General features: G+C 40.2%; 1 protein-coding gene across 1 annotated transcript in view; it reads right to left on the bottom strand.

The window, feature by feature from the left end:
* Positions 1 to 213: 213 nt before the first annotated feature.
* FANCB (FA complementation group B) overlaps positions 214 to 13,538 on the bottom strand; it is a 74,828-nt gene continuing 61,503 nt past the window's right edge. Inside the window, exon 10 of the mRNA XM_025857818.2 lies at positions 214 to 798. Coding sequence (XP_025713603.2) covers positions 754 to 798 — 45 coding nt within the window. The 3' untranslated portion in view covers positions 214 to 753. The remainder of the gene's footprint in view (positions 799 to 13,538) is intronic.

Here is a 13,538-nt window from a genome sequence, read left to right as displayed (position 1 = left end):
TTAATAGAAAAGACTGGTCTTTCATCTTCAGATCTTTAACTTACAAAAAAAAAGGTGTACTGTTTGCAAAAGGTCAGAGAAATAATGACATGATTTTGATTCAAATTACAGTGAAAGAAAGAGTAAAGTGATTGGAAGAGGGAGAAGTTGATTACCACTGTACTAGAATTTTCACAAATTTTAATCTAGAAATTCAGGAAACTAAATAAAATCTACCTTATATCTTACATAACAGAATTTATATAATAAGCAGGTAAAAGTCATCAAGCTTGGGATGTCACAAATCAGAACATATCCTAATGCCAAAATAAATGATTTCAGACATAGGTGTATTTCCAAAGCCTAAGAAAATATTCCTTCACATACCCACCCAACAACTGTATGTGAGAACATCTGGTGCTTACTGCAGAGTCATTGAAGTTTTATAGAGACTAACATCTCTCTAGGACCTCAATGTGAATCAGAATTTGACAAAGCAGTGGGAATGAATACGTAGGTGAAATATTTATATCCTGATTCCCAAGGCAAAAGTAACAACCCTGAAATTTTGGGGTTCAAGAATTCCAGAGTACTTGCTAATTAACTTGGATTTATTAGGATAAGTTAGAATATGCTAAAGTAGCAATTCCAAAATTCTCACTCATGTAACACAACAAAAGATTATTTCGTACTCAAAGTCTTTAGGAGATCTGGGAGACCAGGCAGGATTGCTATTCCTCACGTGTTGGCACAATTTTCCACATTGCTTAGATTTTATGGTTTCTCCATCCCAGCATATACTCCCATGATTGCTGTGGCCTAGGAAGAGAACATGGAAAATCATAAACTGGCTTCCATCCATAACTCACATTTCAGTCATATGACAACATGCCTTCAAGAGGGCATGTGCCCCCAACCAAAAAAAGGAGGATCAGAAATCTTGGTGGCAAATATTAGTAATGTCTACTACAGATATATAGCAGATCTTTAGGTTTTCCTTGTCTTCCTACAGGAAAGATAAAATGAAAATGTCTCCATGTATATCTAAGCATAAGAAGCTTTTTCCCACCTTCCTCCCACTTGTTTCCTGCTTCAGTATGGTGTGACACACACAAAAAAGGAATAAAAAACAGACTTTAAATACATTATTTATTTTAATCTAATCCACATAACCAGGGAAGGACAGGTTTACTTAACCTTGGCCTTATTCATGTTTTGGGCCAGATCCTTCTTGGGGGCTGTCCTGTGTTACAGGATACTTAGCAGCATCTCTGGTCTCCACCTACTAGTTACCAATAGCAACCCTCCCACTAGAGTTGTCACAACCAAAAATGTCTCCAGATATTGTTAAATATCCTTGGGGAGTAAAATTGAGAAGTGATTGAGAAGTGCTTTTCTATTTGCTTCCTTTGACCACCAGGAAGGGTTCAGATCCTTTAACACATCAAATAACCCAGTACTGAGGACGGGTAGTAATAGAACAAAGAGAATAAACTTTCTCCCAGATCTCTCACTGAGACTTTGGGCAAGTCTCTGAATCTCTTCTTTACCCTACCTATAAAATAGGGAGAATAATGTTACCTGGCTCACGAGCTTATTGCATGAATTAAATGAGACAATAAATAACTCCTCCTTTTCTCTCTGTTTAAGGAAATTACTTCTATATAAACCCAGTTCCTTTTTAAACATGGAATCTATTTCTGCATTTTCTGTCCTGTGTTACTTGTCTCTGCATATTCCTGGGAGAAATCCTCACTGACTTGATTAACCACTGTTACTATTAAGCTCTGTATTACCTACAGGTGACCTGTCTGGGAGACGTAGCCATCAGAAAAGGGGCTGGAAAACGAGAAGTGAAGAAAACGGCCTGCAGAAGCCCTGCACTAACGTTCAGATATTTTTCTCACTGGGAAGTCCCCCAAGTGGCTTAAGACAGTTCATAAACTATTAATTCTTTAGCCCCTGCACCATCTGGTGCCTCACACACAGGTTCAGGCACCCAAAACATGGTTGTTGAGGGACTAAATGACCAATTTCACACATAAGTCAAACAAGGTTATCCTTACTGGGTTTCCCCAAATCACCTTAGGTTAAAAGTCCCAAACTGGGTTTGAGGACAGGGAAGCTATTAATACAGGCAGAACTGGCATCAGCAATAAGTGACAGGTGACAGCCTGACATTAGAAGAGAAAATTAAATGGCAGACATTAATTAAAAAATAAAAACCACATGCTCTGGAGAGTAAGCAGCCATACATACCACAATAACCCCTTGGCTGCATTACACTGTCAGTGCATAATAACTGACATCCCTAATAATGACTCTGACATTTTAAAAAATGCTAATATCTGTTCAGCATGTTCTATTTTTAAAAAGTTCAGAGTCCTGTGTATGGCATTTGAGAAAGATTTCCAGCACAGACTTATAAACTATGTAATTTGCAATATACCTTAGAGATGAGCTAATCTGTTGTCTAGGTGAAGCAAGTCAGTCACAGAAAGGTAAAGTACACTTATCCAAAGCCACGTGCCCATAGAGGCAGAACTAGAACTAAAGCCTTACTTTGCTGACTTGATGGCAAGCTCTGTTTCCACAAAGGCACATCTTTTAAAATACATTTATTTAATTAATTAAAATTGCCAAATTTAGTATTTGGAAACTCAATAAGGGTGTACTTCAACTATATGGAATTTTCCTGTGCTGAGTTATTAATCAACTAGTCCTTATTGAGCCTCTGTGTTGCTAAAAAAATAGTTTAGATCTGGTAGGTGTGTCAAAGAAGAGAGAAAGCATGATGCCTGACTCAAGAGACTGAACTTTTTAGAAGGGAAGGGACAATTTACATGTAAGAAACCAGAGTGATGCATAGCAGTGTGGGGGTGTGACAATGAGTCTTAGGATGTAGAAACCAACTCTAGGTGCTCTGGGAACTGAGAGATAAGAAACAGCCACCCGTGGCAAATGGGTGAAACGGGGGTAAGGTGGGACAGGTCACCCTCGTTGGACCCAGAGGATAATACAGACTTTGGAAAAGACAACAAAGATATCCCAGATGCAAAGAACAAGATTAGAAAACACTTGAAGGGGACGGAAGCCTGGATCACATTTTCTAAACCATTCATTTGAACAGGTTATCTCACAAGTATGAGTTATTTATGAAAATAGGGGAGAGGGTGGTTACAGGAAATATTAAAAATTTAGCCTGCCCTGGAAAATCTTAAACTGAAGGGAGGGGAGAATAAGGAAAATGGCCCAATTGTTCTAGAATAACACTGATAGAAATACAATGCATACCACACATATAATTTAAACTTTTCTAGTAGCCCCATTAAGAAAAAGCAAAATGCAAGAGATTACAGGCATATCTCAGAGATACTGCATGTTCCATTCCAGACCACAGTAAAGCACGGATCACAATAAAGTGATCCCAGTACATGTATAAGTTCTGTTTACACTATACTGTAGTCTGATAAGCGTGCGATAGCATGACGTCTGAGAAAAGTACGTACCTTAATTAAAACATACTTTATTGCTAAAAAAATGCTAACCATCATCTGAGCTTTCAGCAAGTCATAATCCCTGATCACACATCACCATAACAAATAGAGTCATAATGAAAAGGTTTGTAGTATTGCTAGAATTAACAAAATGTGTCACAGAGACACAAAGTGAGCAAATGCTGTTGGAAAAATGGCATCACCAGACCTCAATGCAGGGTTGCTACAAACCTTCACTTTGTTAAACATACACTATCTATGAAGCTCAATAAAATGACATATACCTGTAAATTCATTTTAAAATATATTTTCTGGAATTTGATATATCCAAAATGTTATTTCAATATAGAAAAACTTGAGATACTTAACTTTTACTCATACTCTCAGACATCTAATGTGTATTTCACACTTAGAGCATATCTCAATTTGGATGCTAAATTCATCGGAAATATTTGATCTGTATTTAGATACTAAAAGATATATAACTGAAAAGATGAATTCACATACCAAAGTTGTTCCAAACATAAAGTTTTCCAGTAACTGAATCAAATACCAATCATCATTTTGTTAATATTTGCATCCACCTTGAAAAAACTGCTTCAGTTTTCAAATTTAAATGTCAACCAATTAAAATTAAATAAATTAAAAATTCAATTCCTTGGGGCTGAGCAAGATGGCGGAGGAGTAGGAGGCTTGGATTTCGTCTGGTCTCAGGAATTCGGCTGAATAGGGATCAACCCATTCTGAACACCTATGAACTCAACAGGAGATGGAAGAAAAGAATAGCAACAACTCTCTGAACAGAAAAGCGACCGCTTTCTGGAAGGTAGGACGTGCGGAGAAGTGAATCCAAGGCGATATTCGGGAGGATAGACGGCGGGGGAGGGGGCCTACGTCGGCCACTTCTGGCAAGTGATAGAGCCGCGGAGCACAAAATCGGAACTTTTAGAAGTCGGCTCCGCTGAGGGACGTCGCTCCAGTGGCTAAGCAGGAGGTGGAACCCTCGCGGGACAGTGTGGTCTCAGGACCCTCGGGGTCACAGAAAGACCGGGGGCGCCTGAGTGCGGCAGAGCTCCCAGGGATTGGAGCGGGGAGGCCGGCTGCCGAGATGGAGCCGAGGCGTGGGCTCTCAGCTCGGGGTTGCCATAAACTGTGATCGGTGACAGTCGGGCCACTGCTCCTCCAGCAGGGACCCAACAAGAGGCAGATCCGGGGAGACTCCCTTTCCTCCCCCGGGAGGAGCGGCACGGGAGCGCACCGCAGGGATCTGCTGGGTTTGGAGACTCCACACGGGGTCGGGTGCCAGAGATAGAAACGCTTGGTCACAGGCCGCGTGAGCACGAAGTGCGGCCAGAGACCAGGGACACGGGAGTGATTGACTGCTTTTATCTGGGGGCGCACTGAGGAGCGGGGCCCCGAGTTCTCGGCTCCTCCGGGCGGAGATTGGGAGGCCACCATTTTCACTGTCGTCCTCCAAAGCTGTACCGAGAGCTTGCAGGGAACAAAAGCTCCCAAGAGCAAAACCCGAGCAGATTGCTTAGCCCAGACCGACAAGGGCGGGGCAATTCCGCCTTCGGCAAAGACATTTGGGAACCACGGCAACAGGCCTCTCCCCCAGAAGATCAGCACGAACAGCCAGCAAGCCAAGACCAAGTTTACCAATCAAGGAGAACAGGAGAACTCCACCGCTAGGGGAATACTGCACATAGAATTCATGGCTTTTTTTACCATGATTCATTAGTCTTTCAAAGTTAATTTTTTTAACTGTTTTTTTTAATTTTTTTCCCTTTTTCAACCAACATCTTATCAATCACTTTTTTTAAAAAAACAGTTTTATTTTTCATTTTTAGAGTCATATTTTATCCCTTCATAGCAGTTACCCTTATTTTTGGCATATATATATATAAGTTGTTCTCTCTTTAAAATTTTGAGATACAGGTTCCTCTAACATATCAAAATATACCTTAAATCTCTAGTGTATGGCTTCATTCTAGTCTCCTGCCTGATCACATTCTCTCCCCCTTTTTTCTCTTTCTTTCCTTTTTTTAATCCTCTTCTTTCTTTTCTCAAACACCTTCTTATCAATTCCTTTTTTAAAATATTTTTATAATTTTCATCTTTACAGTCATATTCCATCCCTTCATCGTCTCAACCCTTATTTTGTACATATATAAGTCTTTCTTTCTTTAAAATTTTAGGAGGCACTTTCTTCTAACAGACCAAAATACACCCAAAATCTAGTGTGTGGCACTGATCTATGCACCAGCCTGATCATACTTGATCATATTCTGTTTTTTTTGTTCTGTTTTTGTTTGTTTTTATCTTTTTCTTTTTTTTCTCTTTTTTCCTTTCTTTCCCTTTCTATTGCCCTGGTTTCAGGTCTTTTCTGAATTGATTAGAGTATATTTTCTGGGGACATTGTTAACCTGTTAACATTGTGTTCTCTCATTCATCTATTCTCCTCTGGAGAAAATGACAAGATGAAAAAAGTCACCTCAACAAAAAGAACAAGAGGTAGTACCGTCTGCCAGGGACCTACTCAATATGGACATCAGTGCGATGTTGGACCTAGAGTTCAGAATCATGACTTTAAGGATACTAGCTGGGCTTGAAAAAAGCACGGAAGTTATTAGAGAAACCCTTTCTGGAGAAATAAAAGAACTAAAATCTAACCAAGTCGAAATCAAAACGGCTATTAATGAGGTGCAATCAAAAATGGGGGCACTAACTGCTTGCATAAATGAGGCAGAAGAGAGAATCAGTGATGTAGAAGACCAAATGATGGAAAATAAAGAAGCTGAGAAAAAGAGATAAACAACTCTGGATTACGAGGGCAGAATTCGAGAGATAAGCGATACCATAAGACGAAACAACATTAGAATTAATTGGGATCCCAGAAGAAGAAGAAAGAGAGGGGGGCAGAAGGTATACTGGAGCAAATAATAGCAGAGAACTTTCCTAATGTGAGGAAGGAAACAGGCATCAAAATCCAGGAGGCACAGAGAACCCCTCTCAAAATCAATAAAAATAGGTCAACACCCCGACATCTAATAGTAAAACTTACGAATCTCAGAGACAAAGAGAAAATCCTGAAAGCAGCTCGGGAGAAGAGATATGTAACCTATAATGGTAGAAACATTAGATTGGCAACAGACCTATCCACAGAGACCTGGCAGGCCAGAAAGGACAGGCATGATATATTCAGAGCACTAAATGAGAAAAATATGCAGCCAAGAATACTATATCCAGCTAGGCTGTCATTAAAAATAGAAGGAGAGATAAAAAGCTTCCAGGACAAACAAAAACTAAAGGAATTTGCAAACACGAAACCAGCCCTACAAGAAATATTGAAAGGGGTCCTCTAAGCAAAGAGAGAGCCTAAAAGCAGCATAGACCAGAAAGGAATACAGAAAACATACAGTAGCAGTCACCTTACAGGCAATACAATGGCACTAAATTCATATCTTTCAATAGTTACCCTGAATGTAAACGGGCTAAATGCCCCAATCAAAAGACACAGGGTATCAGATTGGATTAAAAAACAAGACCCATCGATATGCTGTCTGCAAGAGACTCATTTTAGACCCAAAGACACCCCCACATTGAAAGTGAAGGGGTGGAAAACCATTTACCATGCTAATGGACAGCAAAAGAAAGCTGGGGTGGCAATCCTTCTATCAGACAAATTAGATTTTAAACCAAAGACTGTAATAAGAGATGAGGAAGGACACTATATCCTACTTAAAGGGTCTATCCAACAAGAAGATCTAACAATTGTAAATATCTATGCCCCGAACATGGGAGCACCCAATTATATAAGGCAACTAATAACAAAAGCAAAGAAACACAATGACAACAATACAATAATACTGGGGGATTTTAACACCCCCCTCACTGAAATGGACAGATCATCTAAGCAAAAGATCAACAAGGAAATAAAGACTTTAAATGACACACTGGACCAAATGGACTTCACAGAGATATTCAGAACTTTCCATCCCAAAGCAACGGAATACACATTCTTCACGAGTGCCCATGGAACATTCTCCAGAATAGATCACATCCTATGTCACAAATCAGGTCTCAACCAGTACCAAAAGATTGGGATTATTCCCTGCATATTTTCAGACCACAATGCTTTGAAACTAGAACTCAATCACAAGAAGAAAGTCGGAAAGAACTCAAATGCATGGAGGCTAAAGAGCATCCTACTAAAGAATGAATGGGTCAACCAGGAAATTAAAGAAGAATTTAAAAAATTCATGGAAACCAATGAAAATGAAAACACAACTATTCAAAATCTTTGGGATGCAGCAAAGGCAGTCCTGAGAGGAAAGTATATAGCAATACAAGCCTTTCTCAAGAAACAAGAAAGGTCTCAAATACACAACCTAACCCTACAACTAGAGGAGCTAGAGAAAAAACAGCAAATAAAACCTAAACCCAGCAGGAGAAGACAAATAATAAAGATCAGAGCAGAACTCAATGAAATAGAAACCAAAAGAGTGTAGACCAGATCAACGAAACTAGGAGCTGGTTCTTTGAAAGAATTAACAAGATTGATAAACCCCTGGCCAGACTTATCAAAAAGAAAAGAGAAATGATCCAAATCAACAAAATCATGAATGAAAGAGGAGAGATCACAACCAACACCAAAGAAATACAAACAATTCTAAGAACATATTATGAGCAACTCTATGCCAGCACATTAGATAACCTGGAAGAAATGGAGGCATTCCTAGAGATGTATCAACTACCAAAATTGAACCAGGAAGAAATAGAAAACCTGAACAGACCTATAACCACTAAGGAAATTAAAGCAGTCATCAAAAATCTCCCAACAAACAAAAGCCCAGGGCCAGATGGCTTCCCAGGGGAATTCTACCAAACATTTCAAGAAGAATTAATACCTATTCTCCTGAAACTGTTCCAAAAAATAGAAATAGGAGGAAAACTTCCAAACTCGTTTTATGAGGCCACCATTACCTTGATCCCAAAACCAGACAAAGACCCCATCAAAAAGGAGAATTACAGACCAATATCTTTGATGAACATGGATGCAAAAATTCTCACCAAAATACTAGCCAATAGGATCCAACAGTACATTAAAAGGATTATTCACCATGACCAAGTGGGATTTATCCCTGGGCTGCAAGACTGGTTCAACATCTGCAAATCAATCAATGTGACACAAGACATTAACAAAAGAAAGAACAAGAATCATATGATCCTCTCAATAGGTGCAGAGAAAGCATTTGACAAAGTACAGCATCCTTTCTTCATCAAAACTCTTCAGAGGATAAGGATAGAGGGTACATACCTCAATATCATAAAAGCCATCTATGAAAAACCTACAGCGAATATCATTCTCAATGGGGAAAAGCTGAGAGCTTTTCCCCTAAGCTCAGGAACGCGGCAGGGATGTTCACCCTCACCACTGCTATTCTACATAGTATTAGAAGTCCTAGCCACAGCAATCAGACAACAAAAAGAAAGCAAAGGCATCCAAATCGGCAAAGAGGAAGTCAAACTCTCACTCTTTGCAGATGATATGATACTGTATGTGGAAAACCCAAAAGACTCCACCCCAAAACTGCTAGAACTCATACAGGAATTCGGTAAAGTGGCAGGATATAAAATCAATGCACAGAAATCAGTGGCATTCCTATACACCACCAACAAGACAGAAGAGAGAAAAATCAAGGAGTCGATCCCATTTACAATGGCACCCAAAACCATAAGATACCTAGGAATAAATTTAACCAAAGAGGCAAAGGATCTGTACTCAGAAAATTATAAAATACTTATGAAAGAAAGTGAGGAAGACACAAAGAAATGGAAAAATGTTCCATGCTCATGGATTGGAAGAACAAACATTGTGAAGATGTCAATGCTACCTAGAGCAATCTACACATTCAATGCAATCCCCATCAAAATACCATCCACTTTTTTCAAAGAAATGGAACAAATAATCCTAAAATTTGTATGGAACCAGAAAAGACCCCGAATAGCCAGAGGAATGTTGAAAAAGAAAAGCAAACCTGGCGGCATCACAATTCTGGACTTCCAGCTCTATTACAAAGCTGTCATCATCAAGACAGCATGGTACTGGCACAAAAACAGACACATAGATCAATGGAACAGAATAGAGAGCCCAGAAATGGACCCTCAACTCTATGGTCAACTCATCTTTGACAAAGCAGGAAAGAATGTCCAATGGAAAAAAGACAGTGTCTTCAACAAATGGTGTTGGGAAAATTGGACAGCCACATGCAGAAGAATGAAACTGGACCCTTTCCTTACACCACACACAAAAATAGACTCCAAATGGTTGAAAGACCTAGATGTGAGACAGGAGTCCATCCAAATCCTAAAGCAGAACACAAGGCAGCAACCTCTTCGACCTCAACCACAGCAACTTCTCCCTAGAAACATTGCCAAAGGCAAGGGAAGCAAGGGCAAAAATGAACTATTGGGATTTCATCAAGATAAAAAGCTTTTGCACAGCAAAAGAAACAGTCCCCAAAACCAAAAGACAACCGACAGAATGGGAGAAGATATTTGCACATGATATATCAGATAAAGGGCTAGTATCCAAAATCTATAAAGAACTTATCAAACTCAACACCCAAAGAACAAATAGTCCAATCAAGAAATGGGCAGAAGACATGAGCCGACATTTTTCCAAAGAAGACATCCAAATGGCCAACAGACACATGAAAAAGTGCTCCACATCGCTCGGTATCAGGGAAATCCAAATCAAAACCTCAATGAGATACCACCTCACACCAGTCAGAATGGCTAAAATTAACAAGTCAGGAAATGACAGATGTTGGCCAGGATGTGGAGAAAGGGGAACCCTCCTACACTGTTGGTGGGAATGCAAGCTGGTGCAACCACTCTGGAAAACAGTATGGAGGTTCCTCAAAATTTGAAAATAGAGCTACCATACGATCCAGGAATTGCACTACTGGGTATTTACCCCAAAGATACAAATGTAGGGATCCAAAGGGGTATGTGCACCCCAATGTTTATAGCAGCAATGTCCACAATAGCCAAACTGTGGAAAGAGCCAAGATGTCCATCGACAGATGAATGGATAAAGAAGATGTGGTATATATACACAATGGAATATTATGCATCCATCAAAAGGAATGAGATCTTGCCATTTGCAACAACGTGGATGGAACTGGAGGGTGTTATGCTGAGTGAAATAAGTCAATCAGAGAAAGACATGTATCATATGACCTCACTGATATGAGGAATTCTTAATCTCAGGAAACAAACTGAGGGTTGCTGGAGCGGTGGGGGGTGGGAGGGATGGGGCGGCTGGGTGACAGACATTGGGGAGGGTATGTGCTATGGTGAGCACTGTGAATTGTACAAGACTGTTGAATCACAGATCTGTACCTCTGAAACAAATAATGCAATATATGTTAAGAAAAAGAAAAGGAAGAAGATAGCAGGAGGGGAAGAATGAAGGGGGGGATCGGAGGGGGAGATGAACCATGAGAGACGATGGACTCTGAAAAACAAACTGAGGGTTCTAGAGGGGAGGGCGGTGGGCGGATGGGTTAGCCTGGTGATGGGTATTAAAGAGAGCACGTTCTGCGTGGAGCACTGGGTGTTATGCACAAACAATGAATCATGGAACACTACATCAAAAACTAATGATGTAATGTATGGTGATTAACATAACAACAAAAAATTTAAAGAAAAAATATGTATATGTTTAGGGGTGCCTGTGGGCTCAGTTGTTGGAGCATGTGACTCTTCATCTCAGTGTCATGAGTTCGAGCCCCACATTGGGTGTAGAGATTACTTAAAAATAAAATTTTTTTTAAGATTTTATTGATTTATTTGAGACAGAGAGAGAGAGCATAAGAGGGGGGAGGGGCAGAGAGCGAGGAAGAAGCAGACTCCCTGCTGAGCAGGGAGCCCCACACTGGGCTCGATTCCAGGACCCCAGGATCATGACCTGAGCTGAAGGCAGATGCTTAAGTGACTGAGCCACTCAGGTGCCCCTAAAAATAAATCTTTTTAAAAAATGTATGTTTATTTTTACACACAATTTTTAAAATTAAACTTTTTATTTTGAAATAATTGTAGATTCACAGGCAGTAATACAATACAATAATATAGAGAGGTTCTTGTGTAGCCTTTATCTAGTTTCCCCCAATTGGTAACATTTGCAAAACTCTAGTACTATAGCTCAACTAGGATATTAACATGGATACAGTGAAGATACAGAACATTTCCTTAGATACAAGGATGCCCCCCAATCAGTTGCCTTTTTACAGCCACACCCACTTACCTCCCATAACTATTCCCTTCTTAATGCCTAGCAGCGGTTGTTAATCTGGGTTCCATTCCTCCATTCCTCCTTCCTTCCCTACCTCCCTTCCTTCCTCCTTCCTTCCCTCCTTCCCTTCCTTTCTTCCTTCCTCTTTCTCCTTCCTCCCTCCCTCCCTCCCTCCCTCCCTCCCTCCCTCCCTTTCTCTCTCTCTTTCCCTCCTTTCTTCCTTCCTTTCTTTCTTTTTCTTTCTTTCTTTTTTTCTTTCTTATGTTTTAAAGTCAGCCCTATACTCCACCTGGGGCTCGAACTCACAACCCCGGGAGCAGGAGTTGCGACTAAGCTAGCCAGGCGCCTGTGGTCTCCATTTCTATAATTTTGTTATTTTAACAATGTCATATAAATAAAATCATGCAGTATATTTTTAAAAAAAGTTCAATTCCTCAGGACCATTGGTCAAACTTCAAGGGTTCCTTCATACATGTGGCTAGTGGCTACAAGTTAGGCTATGCGGGTCTAGAGGTGTTCCCAGGTGACATAAGGCCCATGGATGGCAGACTCAAGAATATCTGGAGGGAAAATGCATATGAGCTAGGACGTAGCACAGAGCCGCTCTATACTAGGTGCCAAGAAGGAAGAATATATGACAAAAACCGATTTCTAGGAAGACTATAACAGAATAGAGAAATCGAGAAAGAAAAAAATACAACGAAGTCAGGGAGACAAACGGACAGTTTATCATAGTAAATAAAATGTGAAATAATGAGAACTAGAAGTGGAGGTGGGAAATAAGAATGAGGCGTAGGATCTGAGAAGCTCTTTGCTGGATGGATGAACTGACAAGGCTGAAGAATAAATAGGACACAGAAGAGCCCCAGTTGAAGACCTCAGAAGGACCTGCGTTTTGTTTGCTTTGTGTTATGTTGGGATTTTGTTTTGTGCTTGTTTTTTCTCTCTTCTATCTTCTATACACATTTAACAGGGGAAATTATATTCCATAGTGGTTTTCAGGAGTTCACAGACTTTCTTAAAAAGAATGTTTCTGTGCCTCTTTTATTTACTTATTTCTTTTTTAACTAATCTGTACACCCAACATGGGACTCAAACTCACCAGCCTGAGATCAAGAGTCACCTGCTCTACAGACTGAGCCAGCCAGGTGCCCCTGAAGTTCACAGATTACTTGAAGTACCTACTGAACTCTTGGGACTGTAATAGGTCAATTATTATGGAGAACAAGAAGGGAGGAAGGGAAGGAAGCAGACAGGAGAGAAGGGGAGGGAGAAGCAGAAGGAGACAAAGAGGCTATAGGTTTTAAGTTTAATATTTACCAATAAATAGATGATAGATCAAACCATTTGAGTGAGTGAGATCACCCAGGGAGGTATTTCGAGTGAAAAGACAGGGGCCACCCCAGGAACAATACATTTCTAGGGACAGAGAAGTTTTCAAAGGAATGCTTCCAATGGGCAAAGAGACTGAACCAGACAGGTTAGGTTTGTTCCATGGCCTCATTCACCCAACCAGCATTTACTGAGACAAAGGCCTAGGTGTTCACATTCTAGATACAAGCCAGGTGGGCTGCCCTGGAAGAGTGCACTGCTAGGCTCGCAGCCAGGACTGAACTCCGATTTTTAATGCTACCCTGGCGAACAATTGCAATTTTTTATTTGTTAGTTATGAAACTTCTATTTCCCCTGCCTTGTAATCTGAAGGAATGTGTAGTATTTTGAGTTCAAACAGAGAAAATTACCCATTTTAGAAACATAAT

This window comes from Callorhinus ursinus, unplaced genomic scaffold (assembly GCF_003265705.2).
Source record: "Callorhinus ursinus isolate GAN/ISIS: 27379988/994484 unplaced genomic scaffold, GSC_fseal_2.0 scaffold16, whole genome shotgun sequence".
Taxonomy (NCBI): domain Eukaryota; kingdom Metazoa; phylum Chordata; class Mammalia; order Carnivora; family Otariidae; genus Callorhinus; species Callorhinus ursinus.
The sequence above is the reverse complement of the archived record's forward strand: the minus strand, read 5'-3'. Positions and strand labels throughout refer to the sequence as shown.